Raw genomic sequence first — 26,332 nt, 5'->3', positions numbered from 1 at the left:
TGCGCGGTACCTTGGTAAGCACTACTAGCCGGTCAGAAGCAGAGTATGAGGGCGTGCCATGCTAGCAGCTAGGCAAGCATTATAACGTGTGTTACAAAGTGACGCACGTTCGTCACAAAAGTGAAGGCTGAACTACAATAGAGCAGTTTGGAACAGTTTGTGAACAGTGTTTTCTGTTGGAGATGGTAAGTCCCTTTGGGGTGGACTTTGGGCTTTTTCACTTTTTAAACCTATAACATGCACAAAAAAAGATATATAACACAATAAAGGAAAGTGAAAAAGCCAAAAAGCATAATATGAGTACTTTAAAACCTAAAGGTAACACAGCCAACTATGACAAAACCAGAACATATTAGTCATAATATAGAAGACTGAAAGACAGAATAAACCTGGGTGTTACAGAAAAAGTGGCACACTGCAGAGTGAAAAAACAAGGTGTTGAGCTAAACTGTTATGCAGAGACCAGACAGACCTAAACGCTTAAAGATACTTACAGTCAGTCAAATTGTAAATTATGCATTTTAACACAACTTCTATTACCTGCTAAGTGTTGAGACCTCTCAACGATTGCCAGTTGCTTTAAGGCGCTGCCAAAGCAAATCAGCACAATGAAACTTTCAGGATGACGAAACAAAGCACGGAACACTCTACAGGAAACAGCCACTTTTAATTTCTCCCTGTTCCATACATCCATTTTGAGACAAATTATTTACAGTTACATTGAACAAGTTATTAGAATTCAGTTGAACTGTAAATTGTCTATCTAGTCTGCCATCATTCGAATGACGTACTATGTAGCCTATGTAAATCTCCAAACTCTGGCTAGTAGTCTGAGATTGCAGCCAAAAACAGCCGTTAGGAAAAAGCAGCTGAGTGAAAGAATGTGTTGTGAAACCTCAAAAAGGCCGTGGCTCAGCACCCACAGGCTTGTTCCTGCTGCCATGACAAAGCCTTGCAGCTTTAACCTTGGCCTCCTTTTTTCTTACCTCAACTTAAGGGTGGCATGCTTCATCAAGTTTCTTATTCTGTGGTCCTAGAATCATTCAAGCACCTTTGTCTAATTTCCAACAACACTGACTTTTTAGTCTGTGTTTTTTCTGACTTTTTGAAGATGTTTGCTTTTCCAACAATTGTATGCGCTTTCTTTGGAGAGTAAACCAGCAGTACAAAACCGTTTTCAGGTACCAATGTACCAGTCAAACACCCTAACCATCTAAACGTGATCTAATGTACAGTGCTAACAGCCTTCTCAGTCCTCACCGTTTTCTCCACCCTCTCTCTTCCGCTGTACAAAGTAACGCGTTACAGTAACGTAACTACTTTTTCGGGTAAAAAGTAGTGTAACGCAGTACTACTGAAAATTTGGTAACAAAACGTAGCTCCTTTTTCAATTCGGCACAACGTTACTTTTCCAGGGACAGATTTGACAGCGACACTGCCTTCTCGGCTGCGCGCTCACAAGCTCCAAACGTGACAGAGGCTGGTAGAAGAGTAATCATGGCAAGCGAGAAGCAGCCAAAGCTACCTTTTGACAGCGTTTTAAGCTTTGTGGCTTTTTGCTGGACGGCACTCTGAGCCAGGCAGACAACGTCACAGATGGATGCGGTGGTGATGGCCTCATACATACACGCAGCAGATTGCTGTGGACTTGTCGGTTGCACGGACACGCAAGCATTTCCAGAAAAGAGGCTCAAAGTTTTTTGATGACCTGCTGATGTGCATTCAACCTGCGCTGGACTCATTCATAACGGCTGGTCATTCTGTGAGTAGCGAATCCAGTCTGCAGTGTAGTTCAGACACTTCACTAATAAACCAGAGATTGGCTTTATGGTCAAAGATAGTTTTTGTATAATTAACTTCAGTCTCTGCCAGAGACGCCTGCTTTTAAAAGTAACATAAAAGTAACGAGTAAAGTAAAAAGTTACTTTCCATAGGGGGTAACTAAGTAAAGTAACGGATTACTTTTTTAAGAAGTAACGAGTAACGAGCAAAAACTACTTTTTAAAAGTAATTTCCTCACAGTGAAAAGACAAGATAGACTGCAAATGACAGTTAGCTAGCACTTGATACATTCATATAGCTACCAAACTTAGCAAAAAGATACAAATAGCCTACAATGCATTCCACATGTTAGTCACACTATTACTCTTGTGTTAGAATTAACCTTACATCAACTATTATTACTCTTGATTCTGATTGGTCATTCATGGCATTCTATGGTCTGCTATTTCTGTATAACAGACTGTTGCTAAGTATAACAGACTGTTGGTATGGACTTCAAATCAATTAAATCATTTTTAAATCAATATTTGTGCTCATATGGAGCTCATAACGCTGATCAGCCAATCACAGCAGGAGAGAGAGGGTGGAGAAAACGGTGATCGCAAACATAGCTAATGGCAACATTGGCAAACAGAGCATTAGCTTCCTCTTTCTTTGTGTTGGCATATTGAACTCCGGTGGATTTATGAGGACTATGGTTAACTGCAGGGTAAATCCAAACAGCTAGCTAGACTATTTGTCCAATCAGAATTTTCTATTGCACGACTTAAACTACTTTTGAACGAGCACAAGGCTTTTTTGCAGAGGCACCGTCATTGTGTCCGCCCAAGACGATTGTGATTGGTTTAAAGAAATGCCAATAAACCACAGCATGTTTTACTTCCATCCAGGAATGCTGTGTGGACTAGCCAGACCTTCCTCCGCAGTGCTGTGAAGGAAGGTCTGGCAATGCGAAACTATAAGTGGGATAATGTAGAGCGATTATTGTAAAATGTATGAGCAAGAGTAGACCTGTGAAGCTTCATTAATGTCTGGCCACCAATTCAAGATTCATTCAAGATTCATAAAACTTAAATGTCCCCGAGGGATGATTTGGCTTGCAGTATGTCCAACACAAATACATACATCATACACAACACAGCACACGATCCATATCTCCTACACTGTCACCATGAATCATGGAAAAAGAAGACACAATGACATGACTTTTGGAGTTATAGTTTGTTTATAAAACCAACAGCGAAAAGAGAACAGTCTGTGTCTATTAGCGCTGCCTTTGGGGAGACCAAACCTTCGCCCTGAAGAAAGCATCTGGAACTCAACATGTAAAAGGTTTCAGGGTCCCAAACAATAGTCTAAGCCTTTGAGATGACCCCCGCTTCATTCAGGTGTTGAAAGTCAATAAGGGCAGCACCAAGAATCCTATTCCTTTCCTATTTCCTATTTTTAGGACTAACCCAGATTTTCCACTGGGTGCGTCTGTGCTGCGTTCCAGTTTTGTTCCGTCCTCTGTCACACTCCATACCAGACCGGGAGCGTCTCAGTAACGGAGCGTCTTGCGCCTGGCTCGCAGATTATATTGTCTCTACTTTTTTCTTTGCAGAATAATCACGTTTATTAAGCTAATATCTACCTTTCACTCTAAGCATGCCTACAGTTAAACTCAATGCCTTCTCTTTTGTGGTGTCTGTTATGTTTTTCCACCTCCAATATGAATCTCTCGTTGTCCATGGTGTTGTAGAGGAGACATAAACAATATTCTTTTTTTTTTTTTTTTGGGGGTAAATACTACTGGATACTCTCGCTGTTTTGCTTCCTGCCTGGTTGTCCGAACAACCTGCGGCTCGTGTGAAAATAGACCTGGCGTGGATCTTTAGCCGAGCGGAGAACTGCTTCACGCACGCTTCTGGGACTCACTACTCACTCTGACTGGCTCAGCCTTAATCCCACGTGGTGCAGGGTGTTAACCAACAAGAAAACCAAACCATACGACGATATCGGTCGTTTTTGTCACCTAGCGGTGGCAGCTAATATGACCCGTAGGAGCATGTTTACCGTCCTCATTTCTAAACCAGAAAAGGTAACAGTCGCGGTTTTAAACACGTCGTTAACATTGTGAAACGGTTGAAGTTTGGTTAGGTTTAGGCACAAAGACTACTTGGTTAGGTTTCTTAAAAGATCATGGTTGGGGTTAAAATCAGATGTTACTTCTCATCCGGTTAAGCGTGTGAAGCAGAACGTGGCATAGCTCATAAGCAAAGTTTGTTCCGTAAAGTTAAAAAGAAAACTCACCATTTACTTTTATTTTCAAATTGGACACAAACCCTGGTCACCTGGGTGAAAGTCCTGTTTGCTTGACCCATCCACCATGCAAGCTGTATATATATATATATATATATATATATATATATACTTCCTCACCTTACTTTCTGCTTTGCTCCCATCATAAATACTACGACCACTAGAGGGTGCCGCCACTAAAAAAAGAAAATATAAGTCATAATTTCTGCTTCAACAAACGACTTATGTGGGTGCTTTTCGGGAAAGACAGTCTTGTGTTAATGTGTTAGCAAAGCATAGCTATTTAGCTGCTGGCTATTTGATTCTCTTTGATAGCTAGTTGCTAACCTTGTCTGTCTGCCATTTGGTGCTGTGTAGCTAGCTAGCTTATTCTGTTGGATAGAAATGTCTTACTGCGATAGTTGATCAGAAAAATTTAATTCAATGTTGATTTCAACTATTGATTAATGCAGGTTTTATGTGCACTCAGCGCTCCTCTCTGCGTATGCATTGTTAATACACATACACTCACACACAAACACTCATACACACACACACACACAGTGTATACACAGGAAAATACATACGCATGCATGCACGCATGCACGCACAACAAGTGTGCAGGACTTTTCTTTTTTCTTTGGAAATGGATCTTCGGGGCAATGAATTCCCTGCAGCACAGAGGAGACAAGGCGAGTTGTGTGCGTGTTGCTTTCTACTCACCTAATGCAATCTGGGCATCCTTACAATGAGGGTCCACCTATAACCAGCCCACCTATAATGCATGATGGTGTATTGTTTCTGGTCCCACCCTGTATCAGCCAGTTAAATCATACACTTTGTTGTGTGCAGGTGACATTTTTAATGCAAGTATGGCGCAGTGTTTTGCTTATTCATCGTGTGCATAGCAGTGTTTGGAAGCCATGTCCTGATGGTTTACATGCCTCATCTAGCTGCAGAGAGACATCATATGTCACTGTGTGATCTTCAGGAAATGTTTAAAGTAGGGCTGTCAATCGATAAAAAAATGTAATCTAATTAATTACATACTCTGTGATTAATTAATCGAAATTAATCGCATACATAATTAATGGTGCCTGAACCGATACTTTTTAAGAAAGTAAAAAAAGAAGAAAAAAAAAGGGGTACTAAACAACAGTTGGTGACATTAAAGAACGGCTTGTTTATTGCTAAGGCCATATGGTCAAAATTAAATGTTTAATAATAATGTCATAATCATATGTCATAACAACTTATTTCACTAGTAAATTGCTGTTGAACGACAAAAACAACCACCAGATGGTAAAGGACATTTACAATAACTTCAAATGCACCACGAGGCTGTAGTTTACCAGTTTCATTGAACGCACCGTCTGTGTTGTTTCTCCGACGGCAGCTACAGATTGTTACATACCGGTGTTGAATCCTCTACAGTGAAACACAGTTATTTTTTTTAACGCGTTATTTTTTCTCAGATTAATTAATCGAAATGAACGCGTTATTTTGACAGCCCTAGTTTAAAGAAAACATATGCTCTGATATCTACAGCATCCAAGACTTTATGACACAGTGCTCGGGGTCAACAGCACTTACTGTACACTAAAGTAAACATCAGCATCTCATCCAAGATACCAACACCAAACAACTGCTCGCATGCCTCAGCTATTTCCTTCAAGACGCCAACAGCTTCTGTTTAAGGGTTTGTGCTCTGCTGGGGGACTTACACTTTTCATAATAGTTCTGCAAATCTTTGTTTATGTGCCCTGGGTGGCAGGTCCCCCAGCTGCTTGCTCATTGCTCCCAAAAGATGATGATTTCTATTGATTTATTTAATATGTATACACAAAGCGTAGTATTGCATTGCTAGCTCTATCTCCACAGCGCTGTGGAGTAAGGTCTGGCTACACCACAGATGCATTCTGGGATAGGAGAAAAAAAACGCTCTGGATTGTTTGCATTTCTTTAAACAATCAACTTGGGTGGCGCTAAGCTCCGGACACAGCGACAGTGGCTCTGCAAAATGTTCTCGGGAAGGAACTTGTGGTGGAACCCCGCAAAAGAAAACACCACATACAATATTAAATAAAGTTAACTGTTGACCCAACACAGTAAGTGTTTAAATTAGCTGGATATGTGGTTAAACCTTGTCTACAGCAATATATTACACCATTACTAGTATTGGTTACAGTGGATCTTTCATTCATTCATTTGCAAAACGGCAATGACCAGGCCACAGAATTTTATATTATAGGTTTAAAATGAAATACAGCTAAACCTTTGAGCCTTGACCTTTTCTTTCGACATATTGGGTGTTCCAATGTTCAATCATTAAATATCTCATATACGTAGATCCATAGTTGAGCACATAATAAAATGAAGAGAAGAAGAATAAGCATGTGCTTACAGTTTTGCTGAGGTAACCAGTGGAGATATTCCTGCATTGTTTGTCTTCCGAGTGGCAGCATCCTCCACATCTGTAGACGGACACACAGGGTGGTTTATAGAAGATGTTGGTGGGAGCCCCGAACTCCCTACCCACGTCGACACACACTTCCCTGGGCATGCACTGAGTCTTCCTCCACTCCGACTCTATACCTGCACACACACAGAGTCAGACCGCCCCCACAGCCACGTCACAGGTCTGTTTGTCTCAGCTGCTGTACACATGGACTGCAATGCACAAAGGCAAAAAGACACATATATCATACAGATACAGTTACAGATAGCTTTATCTATTCCCGGAGGGCAATTCAGTTTCTACAATCTACAGACGTAGCCTAACTATAATGTGGGCATTTTCTGGATATTTTGGCTTACTTCCCAGTAAGCCTCGAAGTAGGCTTATTGGTGATGTAATCAAATAAAATTAAAAAGAGAAAATGCAGTAGCACATTGACAAAATAAATGATATATATATATATATATATATATATCATTTATATAGGACATAAAGCAAACATCTGGACGATGTATAGGCCTACTGTAAATATCAGCATGACGTTGTTAATTTAGGTCGTGGAAAGAGCGGCTACATGTCGCTGAAACACTGCAGAGCAACGTCTCGGATGTTGGCCCAGTGAGCAAACGATTCATATGCAACATCCTCGCCAATAAGCCTACATCGAGGCAATGTGCTTACTGGGAAGTAGGCCATAATAGCCAGAACATGCCCACATTATAGTTAGGCTACATCGTTGCCACAAATTAGCATTTCATGACCACAAATTAGCATATTGTGGTCACAATTTCTTTTATTTTTTTTCGGATGTCATGTCTGGGGCTCCGTAAGATCCAGAAGTTTACAACAAGAAAGGTATTTGAAATAAGAACAGAATAAAGACGTAGAAGTACGATAAAGAGAGACAAAATAAAATAATAAAAATCAAAAAAGTGCACATACAGTACATATCAAATTGACCAATTTTACACAAATAACCACATATCATACACTTATACACAGAAATGTGATCTCTACATTTGTATATTCCAATGTTGTCAAGTCAGAACTGTATTTAACAGGAATATTATATTTTTAACCCACAAGTGTACAACTTGGGTCAAGTCTGAGGTAATTACCAAACGTCAGTACATCAACGTGGAGCCAATGTTATCGGTACCCTCTACCCAATGCCCTGCATGTATAGTAGGGCTGCAAATGATTATTTTCATAGCTGTTTAATCAGTGGATTATTTTCTGGATGAATGGATTAGTTATTTGGTCTCTAAAATGTCAAGACATTGTGTTTTACAGTACTTTTGCTTCATAAAAAATGACTCCAATCGTTTCAAAATCGAATATCAAAATAGGTGACATTAATTTAATAGTTGACAGCTAATCGATGCACCCTTAGAGAACCGAACTCCAGCTGACAGCCGCTAGAGGTCTGTGGGAGTTAATTGTTCCATAATCCTGTTTAAATCGGTCTAAAATAAAAAAATAAAAAACATAACAGCTAGAGCATTCATTCTTTTTGCAAAAGAAAGCTAACGCTTCAGTCTTTCCCGTCATCTCGTGAAGACGTCATCACGTTACGTCTAGTGTTTAACAGCAAGCGGACCATTCCTATTGCAGATGAAACTTTTAAAATGCCTTTACACTCTGCTTGTAAAACTTTGTACATCTCAAAAACTAAACAATGTTGTTTACATTGTTTAGTTTTTTTTGTTTAAACAGTTCAAATAATTTCTGTAGTGTAAAGGAATATTTTGTTCATGTTTCAACATTTAGAAATATGTTGGATCAATATGTTTTGTGTGTTTCTTTAGTAAAATTTGATATATTATTATTATTGGGTCATTTCAGTAATCAGTTAATTCATCAAACTATTTATCAGGCAATTGTTTACTCGATAAGTGATATTGTTCGCTTAATGCAGCAGTGTCAAACTCAACTTCTCTAAGGGCCACACTGGAAAATAAGAATCCCATCAAGGGCTGCTTTATTTAATCGAAAAAGTCAAATATCTTTGACTGTTTTATTGCGTGTCTCTTATAGTTTGGTCAACATAAATACCTAAAAAGTCAGCAAAAAAGTCCCTTAGCCATGATTTGCAAATGAAGGAAAACAAAGATTATGTTTTTAAAAGCAGCTACCACACAGCCGCCTCACAGCAACCTGTTTCACAGCCTGAATATGAAAACTCTCTGCTTCTGGGGAATTTCTGAGGCTAAAAGTGGGCAAATTTGGCAAATTCTGCTCTGAGCGTCGCAGTCATTATAAGCTTGAATCAAGCAACCTTATTGGTTCATATACCATATACATATATATGATTCAAATTCAAATTCACAATAAGTATCACTTCCTGTCTGAGAAGAAACTTCAGATCTGATAGCTGGAGGAAAGCCATTCATTCACACACACTGCCATGACACAGAGCTGCTTTTAAATCAGCCAAGTATCCTTTTAAGTGTACACTATATTTAGAATATTATCATCTCTTTACCTTGCTGTCAGACAGCCCTTTCCAATGGGGAACTGAAGCTGTTATCTATGCTCTCTTTAAAGAAACAAGACTCTTTTGATAAAAACAGAAAACGACTGAACTGTTCTACCACTGCCTCGATCAGTTAGTTAGTTTGTGTTATGGTGTGCCTTTCTTCAGTGTTAAGCTGTTTCAGAGCTTTCTCCGTAGGTGCCCTTTAACGCAGAAGCATAACTTGGCCTTTAGCTATGATATAATTGCAACATACCACGGCCTGGCGTGATCTATTGCTTAATTATAGCCTGCCTACACCGACTCTTACCTGATACAGAAACAGAAGAAAGAAGACATTTTTTGGCAACAAAGCATACTTTATCATCTCAAAGGCCACTCATCTATGAAGGGCCCTCAGACGGACAAGAACATGCACATGCAGCACTGCTGTGATGACCCATTTCTTTTATTTTTGGTCTTTAAGTCTGGAAAAAATAATATTAAAACAAAATGAAAACATACTTTTCAGGAGATCCAAGTTGAGGTAGGCAGCAGCGAACGTTGGCTCTTCTGTATCATCCAGCGGCCTGAGGCGGCGAAGCAGTGGGCGCTCAGAGAGCCTGGTGGCTGAAGAGGCAGCAGCGGTAGAGAGTTTGGATCGGCACTTGAGAGCGGCCCAGTATGAAGGATAGATCAGACTCATCAGTTCATCCACACTGGAGGCTGAACGCAACTTCTGTTCCATGTATAGCTTTGGTGACGAGTCCTGAAAGAGAGAGGAGACATCTTCACTGAGAATACTGACGTCACTCTTCATCATTACACAACTGGAATATAGGGCTGGGCAGTTTTATCTAGGGATGTACTGAATCCAGATTTTTGGGGTTCAGCCGAATACTGAATCCACTGGTTAAGATTCTGCCAAACCCGAAACCGAACTGAATCCTACGCCCATTAACACAGTAAACACATTAATGAAGTAAACAACGTCCACAGCCTCTAAAATAGTCAAATGTGTAACCAAGGGTTATTGTCTAGACTCATGTATGGTTTTAAAATAAAGACACAGGCTTCCAATGCCGGAACCAAGACGGCACTGCACGTCTCACTTTATTTCACCCCAACACAGTCAACCGTCCGAAAATACAACACTTTATTCACTTCTGTTTTTCCCGTGACAATAAAAGCTCTATGTTTACTGTAACTTCCTCTTAACCTTCAATCGAGAGGTTACACAATAAAATACCTTAAATGTAACAACTTAATGTTGAATTCACACACTCTTTTCATATTGTAGGAAAGCACATCTTGATGAGTGACAATTTAGTTTGGCAAATTTTCGCTAACCAGTGTATGATGAAGGCATGTTGGGTGGGTGAAATTAGAAAGCTAACGTTAGCGTAGCACGCGCAGTGTAAGCATAGGGTTCGGTTCGGTGGAAAAAAATTCTACGGTTCGGCCGAAACCGAACAACGTCAAAAAGCCCAATATTCGGCCGAAACCAAACCCAAACCCTGGATTCGGTGCATCCCTAGTTTTATCAAAATCCCAATATGGACTAGTGCAATATACAAATTGCAGGGGGGCGGGGGGAGGGCAATATTTGTGAAAGGCAAAATATTTGTCAAACCATTTAGAATTTTAGTATTGCAATATTGTGGTGCTGCAGAGACGTCCCAGCCTACAAATATCCTACAGACTAAAGAAAATATCTTACGGACACTAGTGTACACTGGTACAATGTGTCCATTGGTTGCTTGCGTCAAACGTTTGTTGAGAAGAAATATAGTTTATTCATAATGTGGAATTATTTATTATATAGCATTGTATTGACAATATGGAAGTATTAATGGAACATTAAATGTCTTGTTTTGTTTTATCTTTTGTGTGGACCCCAGGAAGAATAGTTGTTACATGGAGATCCTAAATAAATAATAAAAAAATTTGATTGGTACAAATCCTCGCATAAATCACGCTATAATCATTTACATGTTGTGTTCCAATCACACAATGATGCACAAATGATCATTCCCTTCAATATCGTGAATCATCGCGCAATCGCAGTATCAGTCAAAGTTATTGCAGTTAGATATTTTCCTCATATGCTCCAGCCCTACTGGAATACTCAACCACTGGCTGACCTAGAAACACACTCTGTTGTACCTGAAGAACATATCACACATTTAGTAGACAACATATGACAGACATACAAATAGCACAAAACTAATACAAATAGCACAAAACTACATAACGGACAACACCAGGAACATCTCAGAAGCAGAGCGTCTTGTTGCCCGATTCGCAGATTATATTGTCTCTACAAGTACTTCATCACATATTTATTAAACTAGTATCTACCTTCCACTCCAAGCACTACTACAGTTAAACTCCATGCCTTCTCTTTTCTGGTGTTTTGTTTTTGGTATTGTTTCTGGGGTCTTTATAAAAAAGATCCGTGATGTGGTATTATGTTTTTCCACCTCCAAGATGAATCTCTCATTGTCCGTGGTGTTGTAAAGGAGACATATACAATATTGTGGGGGGGTGTCTTTTGGTAAATTCACTGGAAACTCTCGCTGTTTCACTTCATGCCCGGCTGTCTGAACGTGGAAAAAGCTCACGTGAAAATAGACCTGACATGTATGTTAAGCGGAGCGGAGAGCCGCTTCAGACACGCTTCTGGGACGCTGGTGGAATATTAAGCATTGACTGGAATGGCAGCGATTGCTCGCGGGGGTCACGGCGCCTCCGAAACAGACGGTGAAAAATAGGGGTAAGACAGTGATGGCAGAATAGTAGTGATCCCAGTGTCATTGATAGAAAAGAAGTAGGAAATGAATGGGAAGACGTCTTAAATTTCTCCTGCTTCCCATCTCTCAGATATCTTATATTTTCAAGATGGATGCAACTCATTAAAGGTCCAGTGTGTAACGTGTTTAGTTGTTCATTATCAAAATCTGTGTTGCCCGTTCACAAACTTGTCCTTTTTCATGAATATTTACCACCACCATCAATATAACAAATTGGGTTGAAATTTTACATTTGTATTTGCATGAACTGGGGTAGACACTCCATATTCATGCGCCATCTTGAAATATGTTAACTGGTAAGGGACATACAGTATATACTGCTCCGCCTTTCGCGTTTTCGCTGTCACATGATAAACTCACAGGTGTTGCTAATGCTGCTAATGGGTATCGTCGCTTCCCAGCCCTGGCAAGTTTGAAGAAGGAAATATGTAGGACCACACGTATTCAAAATCCAAATTTCAGGAACAGTCTTCTTCTTTGCCCAGAAAAAGAAAAAAAATATTAAAAAGAGCAAGAGACTGGCTTTTTGAAGCGTGAAGGCTACCGTAGCTGTAATACGTACTTTGAATTGCGTGGCGCGAGAGAGTTGATTACGATATACAGTATGATCTCAACACTAGATGGGAGAAATTCCTACACATTGGACCTTTAAGTCATGTACCCAGTTTACATGACTAGGTGGTTGGCTTGATTTCCAATAAAGGAGACTCAACCGTCTAGCCTATGAAGGTTTGATAAATTAGTAGTTTTTGGGGAGAGACCAAAAAGTGCAACCAATGGGCAAGGGTTAATTAGAAAGCCCAGTGCTACTGGAGTATAGAATCAAAGATCTTGCAGCCATTACTTAAGAGATCAATGATAGACTAGCTTTCCTGTGGAAGAGTTGACCACAATGGTCTCTAACGGCTTGGGTCCATCCAGCCCGTCTGTTGAAGACGGCAAATATGGTGCCACCTATGTCCCCAACAGTGTCATGCCTCGTTCCTTGTCAACTTATCGTTTTGAGTTTTATTCAGTTTGTTTTTCCACTTCCTGTTTTATTTTGAAGGTTATCTGTTCTCCCTGGTGTTTTCTTGTTCTACTTCCTGTTGTATAGTTTTTCCCGCTTGTGTGATTATCTGTCCCCGCCCTAATGTGCTGCACCTGTGTCTCATTGTCTCCCCTGGTAAGTTCTGTCTTCCCCTCTCCCCAGTGCAAGATCGTCACGTTGTACCCATGTGTACAGCTTTTGAGCGTTTTTCCCTGTGTTCCTGTTGCCTAAGTGTTTTTTGGATTCCCTTGGATTTTGATCTTTGCCTGTTTTCTTGATTTTCCCCTTTGCCTGCAGATTCTGGACGCTGTTGCTGAGTTTATTTAATTTGTTAAATAAACTATTGTATTTTACAATAGTAAAAAAAAGTCGTGCTTTCGTGGGTCGTGTGCTTGATAAACAGTGTCCTCCTTGGTACACTGCTCTTTTATTTGTGATAGATTTTTTATTAGCACCTTCAGGGCCATTTCACATTGTACGCGCAAACGGCAGCGCTGCGCTATAAAACCCATTATTGTCAATGGCTTGCGCACGCAAGGACTGGTCTGCCGCTGCGCTGAGCAAAGCGCAGCGCAAGCGGAATTTTGCGGCTGGCCGCTCTTGCGCGTGCCGTGGTCAAAGTTCAACATGGTTCAACTTTGACCACGGCACGCGCAAGAGCGGCCGCGGTGCGCTGTGACGTGCATTCAAGCGTCTGAAAAAAACAACAACAAAAACACAGAATACACGTGGATCCACAAACGGAACATGGACGAGAGGTTGATTTTGGTCGAGTTCAACCTCTCGAGTACGAGATCATACAGAGACCTCGGACGCAAAACTATGCTGTGGAAGCATATTTTCACCATAATAGGCATGCCAGCTGTGTAGATTATTGTAGCCTCTTCATTTAAATCATTCAGGTTTGTTTTAGCTATGTGAAATCAACATATATGTCTCCACTGAAATACAATCCTATGTTACATTTTTTCTCAGTTACTTTGGTGCATTTGTCAAATCATAATTGCATTTGCACAACAGTGAGTGCATTTCTTAAAACAATTGGTGTAAACTGCACCGCATAGTGACTGACCTGAAAAATCTTGCTGGAAATCTTTTGTTTGTGTCCAAAGCAAGTATTTATGAATCAAACTGACAAGTCCTTACACCATTGTTTATACCAATATAGTGAAACTGCTTTGTGTTGTTGTCCATATTTAACAGTTTACTCTGTAAGTATAGTCTAATGAACAATGCACATGAAGGGGAGCACTATTCCCTATGTGACAAAGTTACACATTATTGTCATCTCTGATCTGAGAAATGCGCCAAAGCAACTGAGAAGAACTGTAGCCTACTGTTGTGAGCTGCGAAAACCAAATACCAAGTTGATTATACAGCTCCATACAGGTATTTGTAGGATATATTTGTATTTTTTATTAAAAAAATTATAATTTATACTCTTTATTGATCCCCAATGGGGAAATTACAATTTACACTCGGTTGTTATTACACAATAATAATATTGTATTTGTATGTTTATATGATGTAAAATATGTTTGGACTGATTGACACAAGTCATGTTCGTTTTCATTGAAGTTCACATATAGGTATATAGGTAGGTATATGGCCTTTACACAGAATAACTACCCATTTCCAAATGTGTAAGCTCCAGTTTTGGAGGAATTAATTGCACATATGCATTAAACAAAGTGTTTTCCAGAGAATGAATGATGCATGTATGAATTTGGTCTCATATCTTAGCTTTATTATACCCAACTGCAATGACTGCAGACCTCTTACTTAAGTATGTAAACATGCAATGACACATAGTGTTGAAATGCAACATTTTATTTAGAAATGAAAATAATCCACACGTCTTCATCTATTTAGAGGAGGAGTGTAAGAAAAGGTGAAAGAACCTAAGGGACAGGTACATAAAGGAGAGGAGACAAAAAAGTGGTGCAGGGGCAGACTCGGAAGTACTTTTCCATACTGTCTTGTCTGGAGCCACACGTCAGGGAGAGACAAATAGCCAGACGCTCCGTTGTAGAAATGGGCTTTCGGAATGTTGTTCGCATCCGGGAAATCGTAGGCCCGACTCTCGTCAGCAGACTGTCAAATTGCTCCCTGTTGAGCTGAAAGTACCCCTGGAACCGGTCATAGTGAATGCGGAGCTCCTTCACCAGCCGGAATTCCCCCAACTGCTCTCTGGACCTGAGGGTCTCATGCACCCACACCCTTCTTCCTGCTGCCTTCCTCCGTCTTCTCCTCACAACCAGGGCAAGTGCCAAGGCTTTCTTTTGTTTCAAAGACAGAAACATCGTCTCCACCAAATCACTACTGTGTATCCACAATGTCGCATGTACTGCACATCTGATGTAAACACCGGACACAGATGTAACGTGCATTCAAATATTGGCGCATGTATGACGTAAATTTGTGCTGAGCCCGGCGGCAAGCACAACAAATATAGTTGGGAATAGGACAACCTAGCGGGGAGCACAGCGCATGCCGCGTACAATGTGAAACGGCCTTCAGACATACAAAACAAATTCCACTATGTGTGACAGGTAATGTCAGATGGCGCACAGAACATGCCGCGTACAATGTGAAACGGCCTTCAGACATACAAAACAAATTCCACTATGTGTGACAGGTAATGTCAGATGGCGCACAGAACATTGACACAACACACATTGAATAAGAAATAAGACCCTCTCCCACCCCCCACCCTCTGCGGTCTCGAGGAAAACAAAACAAACAAACAAACAGAAACCACACCTTGCCTAATCACTCTCCTCTATTTCTTGTGGGGCTGAGATCATTAAGTCTGATATTTGTGTTGCTGCGCTGATAGTTGATGATATGGCTTTTTTAATCCTTGCTGTAGAGAGCTTAAGCATAACTTTGTCCAGAAAATACACCAACCACTGTTTTATACAAAGCGAGTGAGGGTGGAGCCAGCGCTGAGCTATCATTTTCTTGGTTGCAGTTGAGCCGGCTAGCCAAATTTTCCTCTGTCTCCCAAGCAGGTGTAATTTGGAGTCGTCATTAAGTAACAAAACAATCGGGTCAGTAGGAATTCAACATCCTATCACATCAGCTATTATTGATGTTGTTTTATTCCAAAACTCATGCACCTGTTCACACTCCCAGACCATATGCAGGAAAGTTCCAGTTCAGGTTGACAGAAAGTACAATAGGGAGTGGGAATGACTTTAGAGACGTATCTCTTCTGAGGAGTCCAATATGTCCTATGACATATGTTGAAGTGGATATACTGGTGATTTGGGTTTTTGAAACAGTGGAAAATGTTGTACTATTGGGAGTTCTCCTATGGATACTTGCATCAGTTTAGCATGAATCTTGGACACTAATCTAATCTCTCACAGGAAAATCAACAAACTATTTAATGACTGGGTGCGCCTCAAGACTGTTTCCCCATGGTAATCCATAACATTTAAGGGCTGATCTTAAAGACTGATAAAAGTAGAAGGATGTACTGGGGACCTTAAAACTAGCTCTCAGGTCTTCAAAACTCAACATACCTTTCTCATTGAATAGCTGGTCTAAAGTATAAATACCTCTGTCACTCCACTGCTTACAAGCGTAGGGTTTGTTACCAGACATTAACTGTGCATTGTGCCATATTGGGGTATTCAAATGCCACTTATTGGCAGAGATGTATAGTAACGAAGTAGAACTACTTCACTACTGTACTTAAGAACTAAAAGGCTGTATCTGTACTCTACTGGAGTATTATTTTTGTCTCCTACTTCTACTTTTACTTCATTACATATTTTCAATGAGTTTAATACTTTTACTTTGACACATTTTTTGTGTGCTGCATCGTTACTCATTACTGTTGTGAATTCCTCACGCTACGAAGACTGTGTAGGTTACAGTGTGTGTAGTTACGGCTACGTTAGTTACGTACGTAATTACGTAGTATGTTACGTAATTACGCGTCATGTTTCTTTTCATTACGGCGGTTGCCTGTTCAGAAGTCAGAGACAATGTAAGTTTGTACTCTTTCTATTTAGCTATTGTTGCAGCAGATTAAGCTATTCCTGAGTTGTTTCAGTCTGCAATGAGTACTGAATGTTAACCGTTTTACCCTGTAATGTGAAGCTGCTATTATCTGTATTTTGCTAGCTTGCTAACTTTCCACTGTTCATCACACGTTATTAGCTTGTGTGTGATACGTTTTTTGAGGCTTTAATCATTACTGTGCTGGAGAGGATGTTCGTTTTACTTGCACAGTGTGATAATTGTACATTTTATTTTAGAATTTGTTAATAAGTGATTAATAGCCCACTGTTATATCAGATAATAATAGTTATAACAGCTGTGACATCAATGTACCTTTTTGGGGTTTATTTCAGAAACTTCCTTCATATATCCAGCAATGTACAGCATGTGACTGCCATTACAGGCAGTCACAAGCTGTACATTGCTGGGATATATTTTTACTACCAAGTAAAAAGTTGAATTCCACCTGGTGACTCGTGCTCTCTGATAGGAGCCCTGGAGCAGCTAATACACATTATCCAGAATTCACAGGGTTAAAATCCCAACAGTTACAATTATAAAAATGTTAAGAATCATTCCTTGCTTGTTGCTACAGCCAAAGGAATTGTGAGTGTCCTTTAGGCTAAACATTTGAAATAATATATGATATTCAAACTTTTGACTGCTTCCTACATAACACAATACTTGTACTTTTACTTTCAGTACTTGAGTAGTACATTTTAAAATAAACTACTTACAATACTTAAGTACAAAAAATGTTGAATACTTTAGTACTTCCACTTAAGTATGGTGCTTAAAGAGCACTTCAACTTCTACTCAAGTCACTTTTGTGATAGAGCACTTCTACTTTTACTCAAGTATGGGTCTCTAGTACTTTATACATGTCTGCTTATTGGTGTAGCGTAGTTGCTCCTCCACCTGTTTAGAGTTGGTCAATGTGTTGGTGATAATAGGGCCATAGGCTAGCATACACTTTTTTGGACACACACCTGCAAGGCAAGGTTTTTTTTGGTATAGAGTCCTCAAAATCATAGATGTACAACAAAATATCATCTGCAAATAATGATATTGAGCTGCTATTGGATTTAATCTGGACATTACAGATTTTATTTTGCCTTATGGCTTGGGCTAATGGTTCAAGAGAGATTGCAAACAGCATGGGGGAAAGCGGGCATCCCTGTCAAGAGCCCCGCTTGATGGGAAATGGCTGAGAATGCAAGCCATTGGTTGAGATTATGGCCGTGGGATTCACATATAAAGTACGCACCATGTCAATGAATTTGGCCCCCAAACCAAGCCTCTCCATTACTTGCCACAAGTAGTTCCATTCTACGCGGTCAAAAGCCTTTTCCGCGTCCACTGATAAAACTGCTGCCGTTGTTGGAAGGGCTTTGGCTTCTTCTATTACATGAAATAATCTGCGTACATTGTCTGCAGCGTGACGCTTTGGTACAAAACCTATTTGGTCGGGGTGGACTAGCTTCTCAATAAAGCGTTCTAAGCAGAGTGCCAAGACTTTGGAATAGAGCTTGATATCGGTCCCAATAAGGCTGATGGGCCTGTAATTTGAGCACTCCGTAAGATCTTTGCCCTTTTTGGGTATAACGGAAATGAATGCAGTGTTGATTTGTTAATGAAAAGTACCCATCTCTATTGGCCGAGGTTAAAGTTTGTAAAATGATAGGTCCTAATATGTCAAAGTACTGTAGAAGAAGTTCTGATGGAATTCCATCCAACCCTGGCGTTTTCCCTTTTCTAACTGTTTTTAATGCTGATTTAAGTTCCTCTAACGTTATAGGTTGACCCAGTTCTTCTGCCTCCTCTGGGTCAAGAAGAGGCAGATTTAGCTCTTTTAGGAACTCCTGGCACTGTGTCGGATCTCGATTGCAGGAAGACTCATACAACTTTGAATAAAAGGATTAGAAAGTGGCGTTGATATCTTTAGGATTTGTTGAGATACCTCGGTCTGTGCGGATGCTGTTGATAGTAGCTCTGGACTCGCTTTGTTTTAATTTAAGAGCCAGCAATTTGCTGTACCAAGATGTAATGTTGAAAGCGATAACAGACTCTATCAGTGACTGGTATACTCTGGATAGAATGTCCTGTCTCACTTCAAATCCTTTAAGCCTTCTGAGGAGACACATGTGCTGTTGGGCCTTTTTGTAAATTGTGTCAACATGCAGGGTGAAGGTGTGACGGCGGTCAATCAAAGTACCAAGGTACTTGAAACTTTCAACCTGCTCCACTACTTGCCCTTCCAGTCTCAATGGTATGGATAGTGGATCAGGAGAATCAAGCAGTCGGCCCCTATGGCAACACATTTCCTTGGTCTTGGTGGTGTTAAGCTCCAGTGAGCTTCTCTTGAACCAACATGCCATTGTGTTGACATACTGCTTGTAAGTGGACAGGGAGTCATCATCCACTGGTGGCCACCAAGGCCATGTCATCTGCATACTTAAATAGCTTGAGTCCGTTGCTGCTGCAGGTGATCTCATTTGTATAGATGGAGAATAGCACACGTGACAACACACAGCCCTGAGGCACTCCAGTGTTTAAAATAATGTTGGTGGACTTAAACCCATTTACCCTCACATGCTGTGGTATATCCTTTAAAAACTTCTCAATCCAGAGTGTCAGAGTTGGGTTAACTTGCAGCTGTTGGAGGCGGTGCAGAGAGAGAGATGTTCACTGTATTGAATGCAGATGAGAAATCCATAAATAAGATCCTGACAAAGGAGTTGGGAGAGTCAAGGTGTATTGTTAAAGTGTCCAGAAGAGTCAGGCTGGCATCCTCTACATCTCACTTTGATTTATAAGCAAACTGTAGTGGATCCAAGCTCTCTCCGACCATGGTGATGAATTCATCTGCAACAACTCTCTCCATGCATTTGCAGAGGATGGAGGTAAGCGCCACAGGTCTGAAGTCGTTCATCGCTTTGACATTGGGTCGTTTGGGAACAGGTATGATGTATTCCACGCCCTGGGTACAAAGCTGGCATCAAGAAACAGTTGGAAAAGTTGTGTCATCACACCAGCTAGCTGAGGTGCACATTCCTTTAAGATGCGTCCCTTCAGTCCATCCGGGCTAGGAGCTTTGGTAGAAAGGAGACGGGTAAAGATGGAGGCAACCCTCTTTTCCTCCACACAGATGAATTCAGAGCAATGGCTCATGTTGTGTGGGATTCAACCCTCAGCAGGATCTGCATTGTTGAACCTGGCATAGAAAGTATTCAGTTCCTCTGCAAAGGCAGCAGGATCTGGGCATTGGATCGTGCCAGCATTCTGAGTCTTGCCCATCATGGTGTTAAGACACTTCCAGGCATCCCTCACATCTCCCCTGGTGAACCTCTCATTCATTTTGTTCTTGTAATTAAGCTTGGCAAGCTTGATCTTATGCTTTAGCTCTTTTCTGAGATCTTGGACACTTGGTTGTTTGTCTCCTTGAACAAAAGCTAATTTCGTAAAATTTAGACAGTGTTTGAGCTCTTTTGTAATCCAAAGCTTATTACCAAATAGCTTGACTTGTTTATATGGAATGACACTGTCTGCACAAAATGATATATAAGAGCAGATGGACTCATTAAGTGTGTTTAAGTCACCATTGCAGGCCTCAAAGAAAATTTACCAGTCTGTGAGCTCAAAGCATCCCCTCAGCCTTTCTACAGATTCAGTATTCCAGACTTGGATGGTTTTTGTCTGAATCTTCTGTGTTTTTAATTTCAGTCTGTATTTAGGCAATAGTAATATCACATTATGATCTGACAGACCAAGGGAAGGACGGGGCTTGGATACATATGCACCTGGAATGTTTCCAAAACATAAATCCAGCATCCTATCCAATCGCGTTGCTGATGTGACATACTTTGGGGGAGTAATGGGGTGACGTCACAGCTGTTGAAGTCCCCAAGCAAAAACACGGGCTGATCAGATGCCCTGGAGACAGCATTGTTGTAGCATTCTGAAATGCGCTCTGATGCAAGTTCATTGTCAGTCATCATAGTTGTCAGGGCCAGGTACATAAACAAGGATCATAGTTATGTTGGGACCATCAGAAAGTAAGAGTTAAACATTATGATCTTAAACAATAAGGCTACATGTAAAAAGCCACAGCCTGAAGGCTCTCTGACCTCTGAGAAACATGTGCCTTTCTTAAACAATGAAAGGCCTGCATGTAGCAGTAGCATTCTGGAATGTCGCAGCTATATGAGAACTCCACGAGGAAATGGGGTTTCAAACTGCTGGACTGAGATTTTCTATTGGTCAATGGTCACTGGACAAAACAGGGGTCCGACCAGCTGACCGAAGGAACAAAAGCCTCAATCACCACTAAATCTTTGCTTTCCAGGCTGTATCTCGAGTTACCTCAACTTCGGTTTCGGAGGGGGTTTCAGCTTATCTTAGACATAAGTAGGGGTGGCGCCAAGGAAAAAAGGTTGGGAACCACTGGTCTAGACCTACTCAATGTGTGTGTCTCGAGATAACTCCGTGTACAGTGTATCTCTTTCTTTCCCCTTTCTTCTTTCACTAACCTCACGCACACACACACACACACACACACACACACACACACACACACACACGCAAACATGTGCGTCAATAGCTAAACCGCTAGCCCATTGCAAAGTAGCTAGTGTGTTCTTTTGGTCTGGAAGACATTAGCCTGAAAGCTAACCAGCTGGCTCTAGCCACACAGCGCTGCACCCAGCACCACCCTCTTGAGGCTAAATAGTTTTGTGCATCTCACTGGAGTAGCCATTTTTGTAGTCTTTGGGCTAGACTACATTTCGACACCCCCTCCTCCTCGCACTCTCTCACACACACTCACACTCATACAGATACAGACGTGTCTCCCCACATTGTTGTTTGGTCTTGCTTTTTGTTGTAGTTTAAAAAGGGTATCTTGGTTTTAATTGATGAAGAATTATTGATCGGACATTGATGATTTTGAAGTAAATGAATTCTACTATATTTTAAATAGCAGTTGTCTGTGATTGTTTTGTTTGGTTTGTTTGGTTTCATTTCAGTTAGCCTAATAGCTGATTTGAGTTGCATTGAGAGATGATTTTATGGAAAGTACCACATGCCAATCTCTAGGTATGGTGAAGGGTATGTGATGATGTGGGGCTATTTTAATTCCAAAGGCCAAGGGAACTTTATCAGGATGCATAGTATCCTGGATCCATGAAATAACTGGCCTTTAAAAATAAAAATCTGCCTGCCTCTATGGGAATTTAACTAAGGGGTGTACTTACTTATGCCCCCTGTATTTTAAGGCAGAACATTTATTTATTGACAATACATTATTCATTCACAAAGAAAATTGGTGTCCTTAAAGATTGGATTTTTCCTCATTTTTTTAATTAAGGCATTAAGATCAATTTGCAAAAGATGATTTTTTTTATTCCTCTTTTTAGTCAACTTTAGCATGGGTGTCCTAATTTTTTCACATGACTGTACATGTCTAATTCACATTGTCTGTGTTGCGTTACCTATTAAAGTAGTACAGCAGTTGAGCTTATCCGTTTGGTCTGAATTATATTAATGAATTAATGAAACAAGTTCATAATGCCCATGGGCATATGGTCATGTTTATTGAGTTCACCAGGCTAATTTGCCAGCTAGTTTCAAGCTAGCCAGGTGATTCGCAAGTTAGCTAGTTTACTAGCCAACAGGCTGTCTAGCCAACAGTTAGTTGCTTTGCTAACTATAATATTTTAACTGGCTATAAATGAACACACTTGTTTTTCCTGAAGCTTTTAATGTGAAATGTGAAGGCATAACACAGTGTTTGACTGATTAAAGTATGTAAAAACAGTGAGATAACTGGATATATATGACTAAATGCATTTATGTGCAGTTATTTAAGTAATGTGGTGACCCACAATAGATAAGAACAAATTCTTATTTAAAATGGCGGCCTGGCAAACTAAAGGGCCACTTGAGTGAAGGGTTAAGAAATATATAATAAAAAGTTTGGGAACCACTGCTGTAGACTGTTATACTGACAGTCGTGCCCAGAAGGCTATGCTGTGAGCAGCCACAAATATTCTTGTGAAGTAAAAACATTTTTTACTTCACCATTTACATGTATGCAATTTGTCATATGAATTGTATAGGGAGAGAGGGAGGATTGTTTTCTCTATATTTTGTGTTGCTAAATAAAATGGCTGTTATCTTCACATTGGATTACATTCTGCTGCTAGTCTGCATTGCTTTTGCATGGTGACATCTGAATAGTTAATACAATAGCAATTGTATTTTTGCTTAAGCTCTTTTTGTGTTTGTTTCAGATCAATGGACAGCTATTCATTAACACTTTGACAGAGTGGCAGCTGACAGACCTTGTTGCGGGGTGTGTGTGTGCGTGTTTTTGTGTGTGTGTGTGTGTGTGTGTGTGTGTGTGTGTGTGTGTGTGTGTGTGTGTGCGTGCGCAGCTCTGCTGTCTGCTGTCATGTTAACATTGTCAGCCTTGAATATCTTGTACAACTCTGAATATAGCACGGTTAGTTAAGGGTGTGTGTGACACGTTTACTGCCACAGAAACACAGTGACTGTACTTCGGTACTCTTTTAAATACTTAGAGCTCTGCTGCCTTCCGGCCCAATAATAGGAGGATTAACTAAACTACAAACTAACCAGCTGCAGGGCGGGAATTAACTGCACGTAACAGCAGAGATGGGGTCTGAGTCTCAGACTCGAGTCGCACTTGACTCGGACTCGACCCAAAAGACTTCAGACTTGATTTGCGACTCGATCCAAAAGACTTCAGACTCGAGCTTCGAGACTCGTCAACAACATGTTTTCATGCAATTATTGCTTTTTAAATCTAAATGTATTCATGTATTTCTATTTTCTTTTATTGGTGCATATACGTTAGGGAAACATATGATGAGCTGCATGTCCCCTGCCCTTTGCCATAATGTGCAACGAAACGCATGCGTTATGCCTTATGTGCGCACACTCACACATAAAAATACATTGACTATGGCGACACCAAGTCCTCCCGGAGTTGTGCCTTTTGTCATTAGTTTTGCTTTCAATAACTTGGTAAACAGAGGCAGTAAGCCAACAGCTTTACGGTTAGGGACAGATCAGATGGCCAGAGACTTGAGACTTGACTTGGACTCGTGGCAAAAGACTAGAGACTTGACTTGAACTTGCCCCTCAAAGACTTGAGACTTGACTTGGACACAAGCTCAAAGACTTGAGACTCGACTTGGACTTCCAAAAAATTACTTGTGAACATCTCTGCGTAACAGCATGGGTTTTATTTTAGTTGGATATTGAATCCAACTCCACATCGTATTGACACCTATGTCACCCTGAGGCAGCTGCCAGCCTTGCTTCCACCTTCAACTTACAAAGTTGGCCGTGGCCGCGGTGCGAAAGTGGTTCGCCACACCATTCAGGAATGCAGCTTGGCCGTCATCGACCATAAGCCTGTAAGTCCTCAAGCACATCTAAAGGGGAAACTTTATTCCTTTTATCAACATATCTGAGCCCAAGAATGTGTGCACTCACACATGCATAGCCAGTGCATTTGTTTTACTATACCTTTGGGGACAGACATCAAATATAGCCTGACAGTATTCGGAAAATGGCCGTTCTACAAACTTACAATGCGTTGGTCACTATCAAAGCATCCTGGGCTTCTAGAACACATCAGCAATGCCACAGGCTGATTACCTCTGTACCACACCGCACTGATACAGTAATTGGTTCTAAAACAGGCACCAACAAAGTATTGAGTGCAGAAATTAACATATTCATCAGAAGGTCGACACTTTTGTATTTTAACCCATTAAATCTACAAAGCATTTGCAGCCCACCTATCTGACCACCTAACCCGGCTGCCTATCGGCCAGATAGCATAGTCAGATAGGTGATAATGATGCGTACATTGTTGCGTCGGGATCTGTCTTCCATTTTGACTAGCTTATACTCAAATTTCTTCTGGTCATCAACACAGGCACTCACCATGTTTCTCATCTGCCTGTTCTCCCCCTGCGTCTTGTCCATTTGTTGCACCAGATCATGTACCGTAGCTCCCTGCCTCTCAAGCTCGGTCCTGATGTGTCAGAGGTATCAATTTCTGCTAACGCTTCCTTCATTGCGCTGCGGACCACTGATTCAAGCACACCTTGTTGCCCTTCCAAGACCCTTGCTATAACGCTTTCCATGTTTAGGTCCGCGCTAGCATCAGTAGCCCTGTTAGCCTCCGCCATGCTAGCAGATTTCTGTGTCTGGGCAGACGACAAAAAGACCTGCTTTTTTGCGCCTGCAGGCATTTCATTGAGTCACTGTGGCAACAAATAAAATTAAAGCTGCAAGCAGTGATGGACGGGCCCTCGCACCTCTGCGCATGTCGGGGTTACTGGCAGACTCCGCTCCTTGCGACCGTGCATTTGCGCGGCACTCAGACACTACAAATCATCACCAATGATAGGGGGCGTGGCCTGAGGAAGGGGCGTGGTTAAAGTATAGGGACCAGCTCAGTGTCACATGTAGACCACACATTATAAGTTTCATGTAAATCAGATGATGTTTGTCATATAAGGCGCATTTCCTGTTGCCAGCAGGGGGCGCCTGGACCCTTGTCAATCGTGAGAAACTTCGGGCAGATACGACAACGTACACTCAAGTTACAACAACTTCTTTGTTCATCGTTCAACACTCAAAATGGCCACCACGCCACACCCACACCGTTGGACAAAAAGTTTTTCTTTTGATAACTTTTCATCTTTAAGGTGTTGAGATGGTACAGAGCAAGTTTGAAGTCCATCGGATGAAATCTCTAGGAGGAGTTCGTTAAAGTATAGCACCTTGACTTTTAGGCCTACTTCCTGTTGCCACTAGGGGGAGCTATGACTTTGAGTAAATATTGTCCAGTAAATGTCCTCAGAGTTAGTCTTATGAAAAGTTTCGAGCCAGTTGGACAATGTACACCCACTTCCTGTTTCGGCGGCGCAACGCACAAAATGGCCGCCCCGCCACAGCCATGCCCTATGACGAAAAGTTTTTCTTTTAATAACTTTTCATCTTTAACGTCTTAAGATGGTACAAACCAAATTTGAAGTTGATTGGATGAAATCTCTAAGAGGGGTTCGTTAACGTACGACGTGGAAATGGCCAAAATCACACTAATTTCGAACTTTGAATTCAGAATGGCGGACTTCCTGTTGGGTTTAGGGTATGGCTCTAATGACGTTTTGTATACGTGCTACATGACATGACATGCTAGATATGTGTACTCAGTTTCGTGAGTCTACGATAAACGCACTGCAAGGGCTCAATTTTTAAAGTTTTGTAGGGGGCGCTAGCGAGCCATTTTTGTGCGCCTATTCCCAAAACCCTTAAAATACGTAAATTTTCACCAGACTTGATGCTCCCGCCAATTTTGGTGAGTTTTTGAATATGTTAAGCCCCTCAAAAAGCCAATTGACTTGCAGAAAATAATAATAATAATAATAATAATAATAATAATAATAATAATAATAATA

The 26,332-nt window shown here is 40.9% G+C and overlaps 1 protein-coding gene across 1 annotated transcript in view; it reads right to left on the bottom strand.

Annotated features, from left to right (window-relative positions):
* The window catches only part of vegfc (vascular endothelial growth factor c), a 110,926-nt gene that overhangs the window by 49,614 nt on the left and 34,980 nt on the right, over positions 1 to 26,332 (bottom strand). The window contains exons 2-3 of the mRNA XM_078266960.1: positions 9,501 to 9,744; positions 6,467 to 6,657 (exon numbers count right to left, since the gene is read on the bottom strand). Of these exons, the coding sequence (XP_078123086.1) occupies positions 6,467 to 6,657; positions 9,501 to 9,744 (435 nt within the window). The remainder of the gene's footprint in view (positions 1 to 6,466; positions 6,658 to 9,500; positions 9,745 to 26,332) is intronic.

Source organism: Sander vitreus, chromosome 2, assembly GCF_031162955.1.
Source record: "Sander vitreus isolate 19-12246 chromosome 2, sanVit1, whole genome shotgun sequence".
In the NCBI taxonomy this organism is placed as follows: Eukaryota; Metazoa; Chordata; class Actinopteri; order Perciformes; family Percidae; genus Sander; species Sander vitreus.
This window is presented reverse-complemented; position numbering and strand designations above follow the sequence as displayed.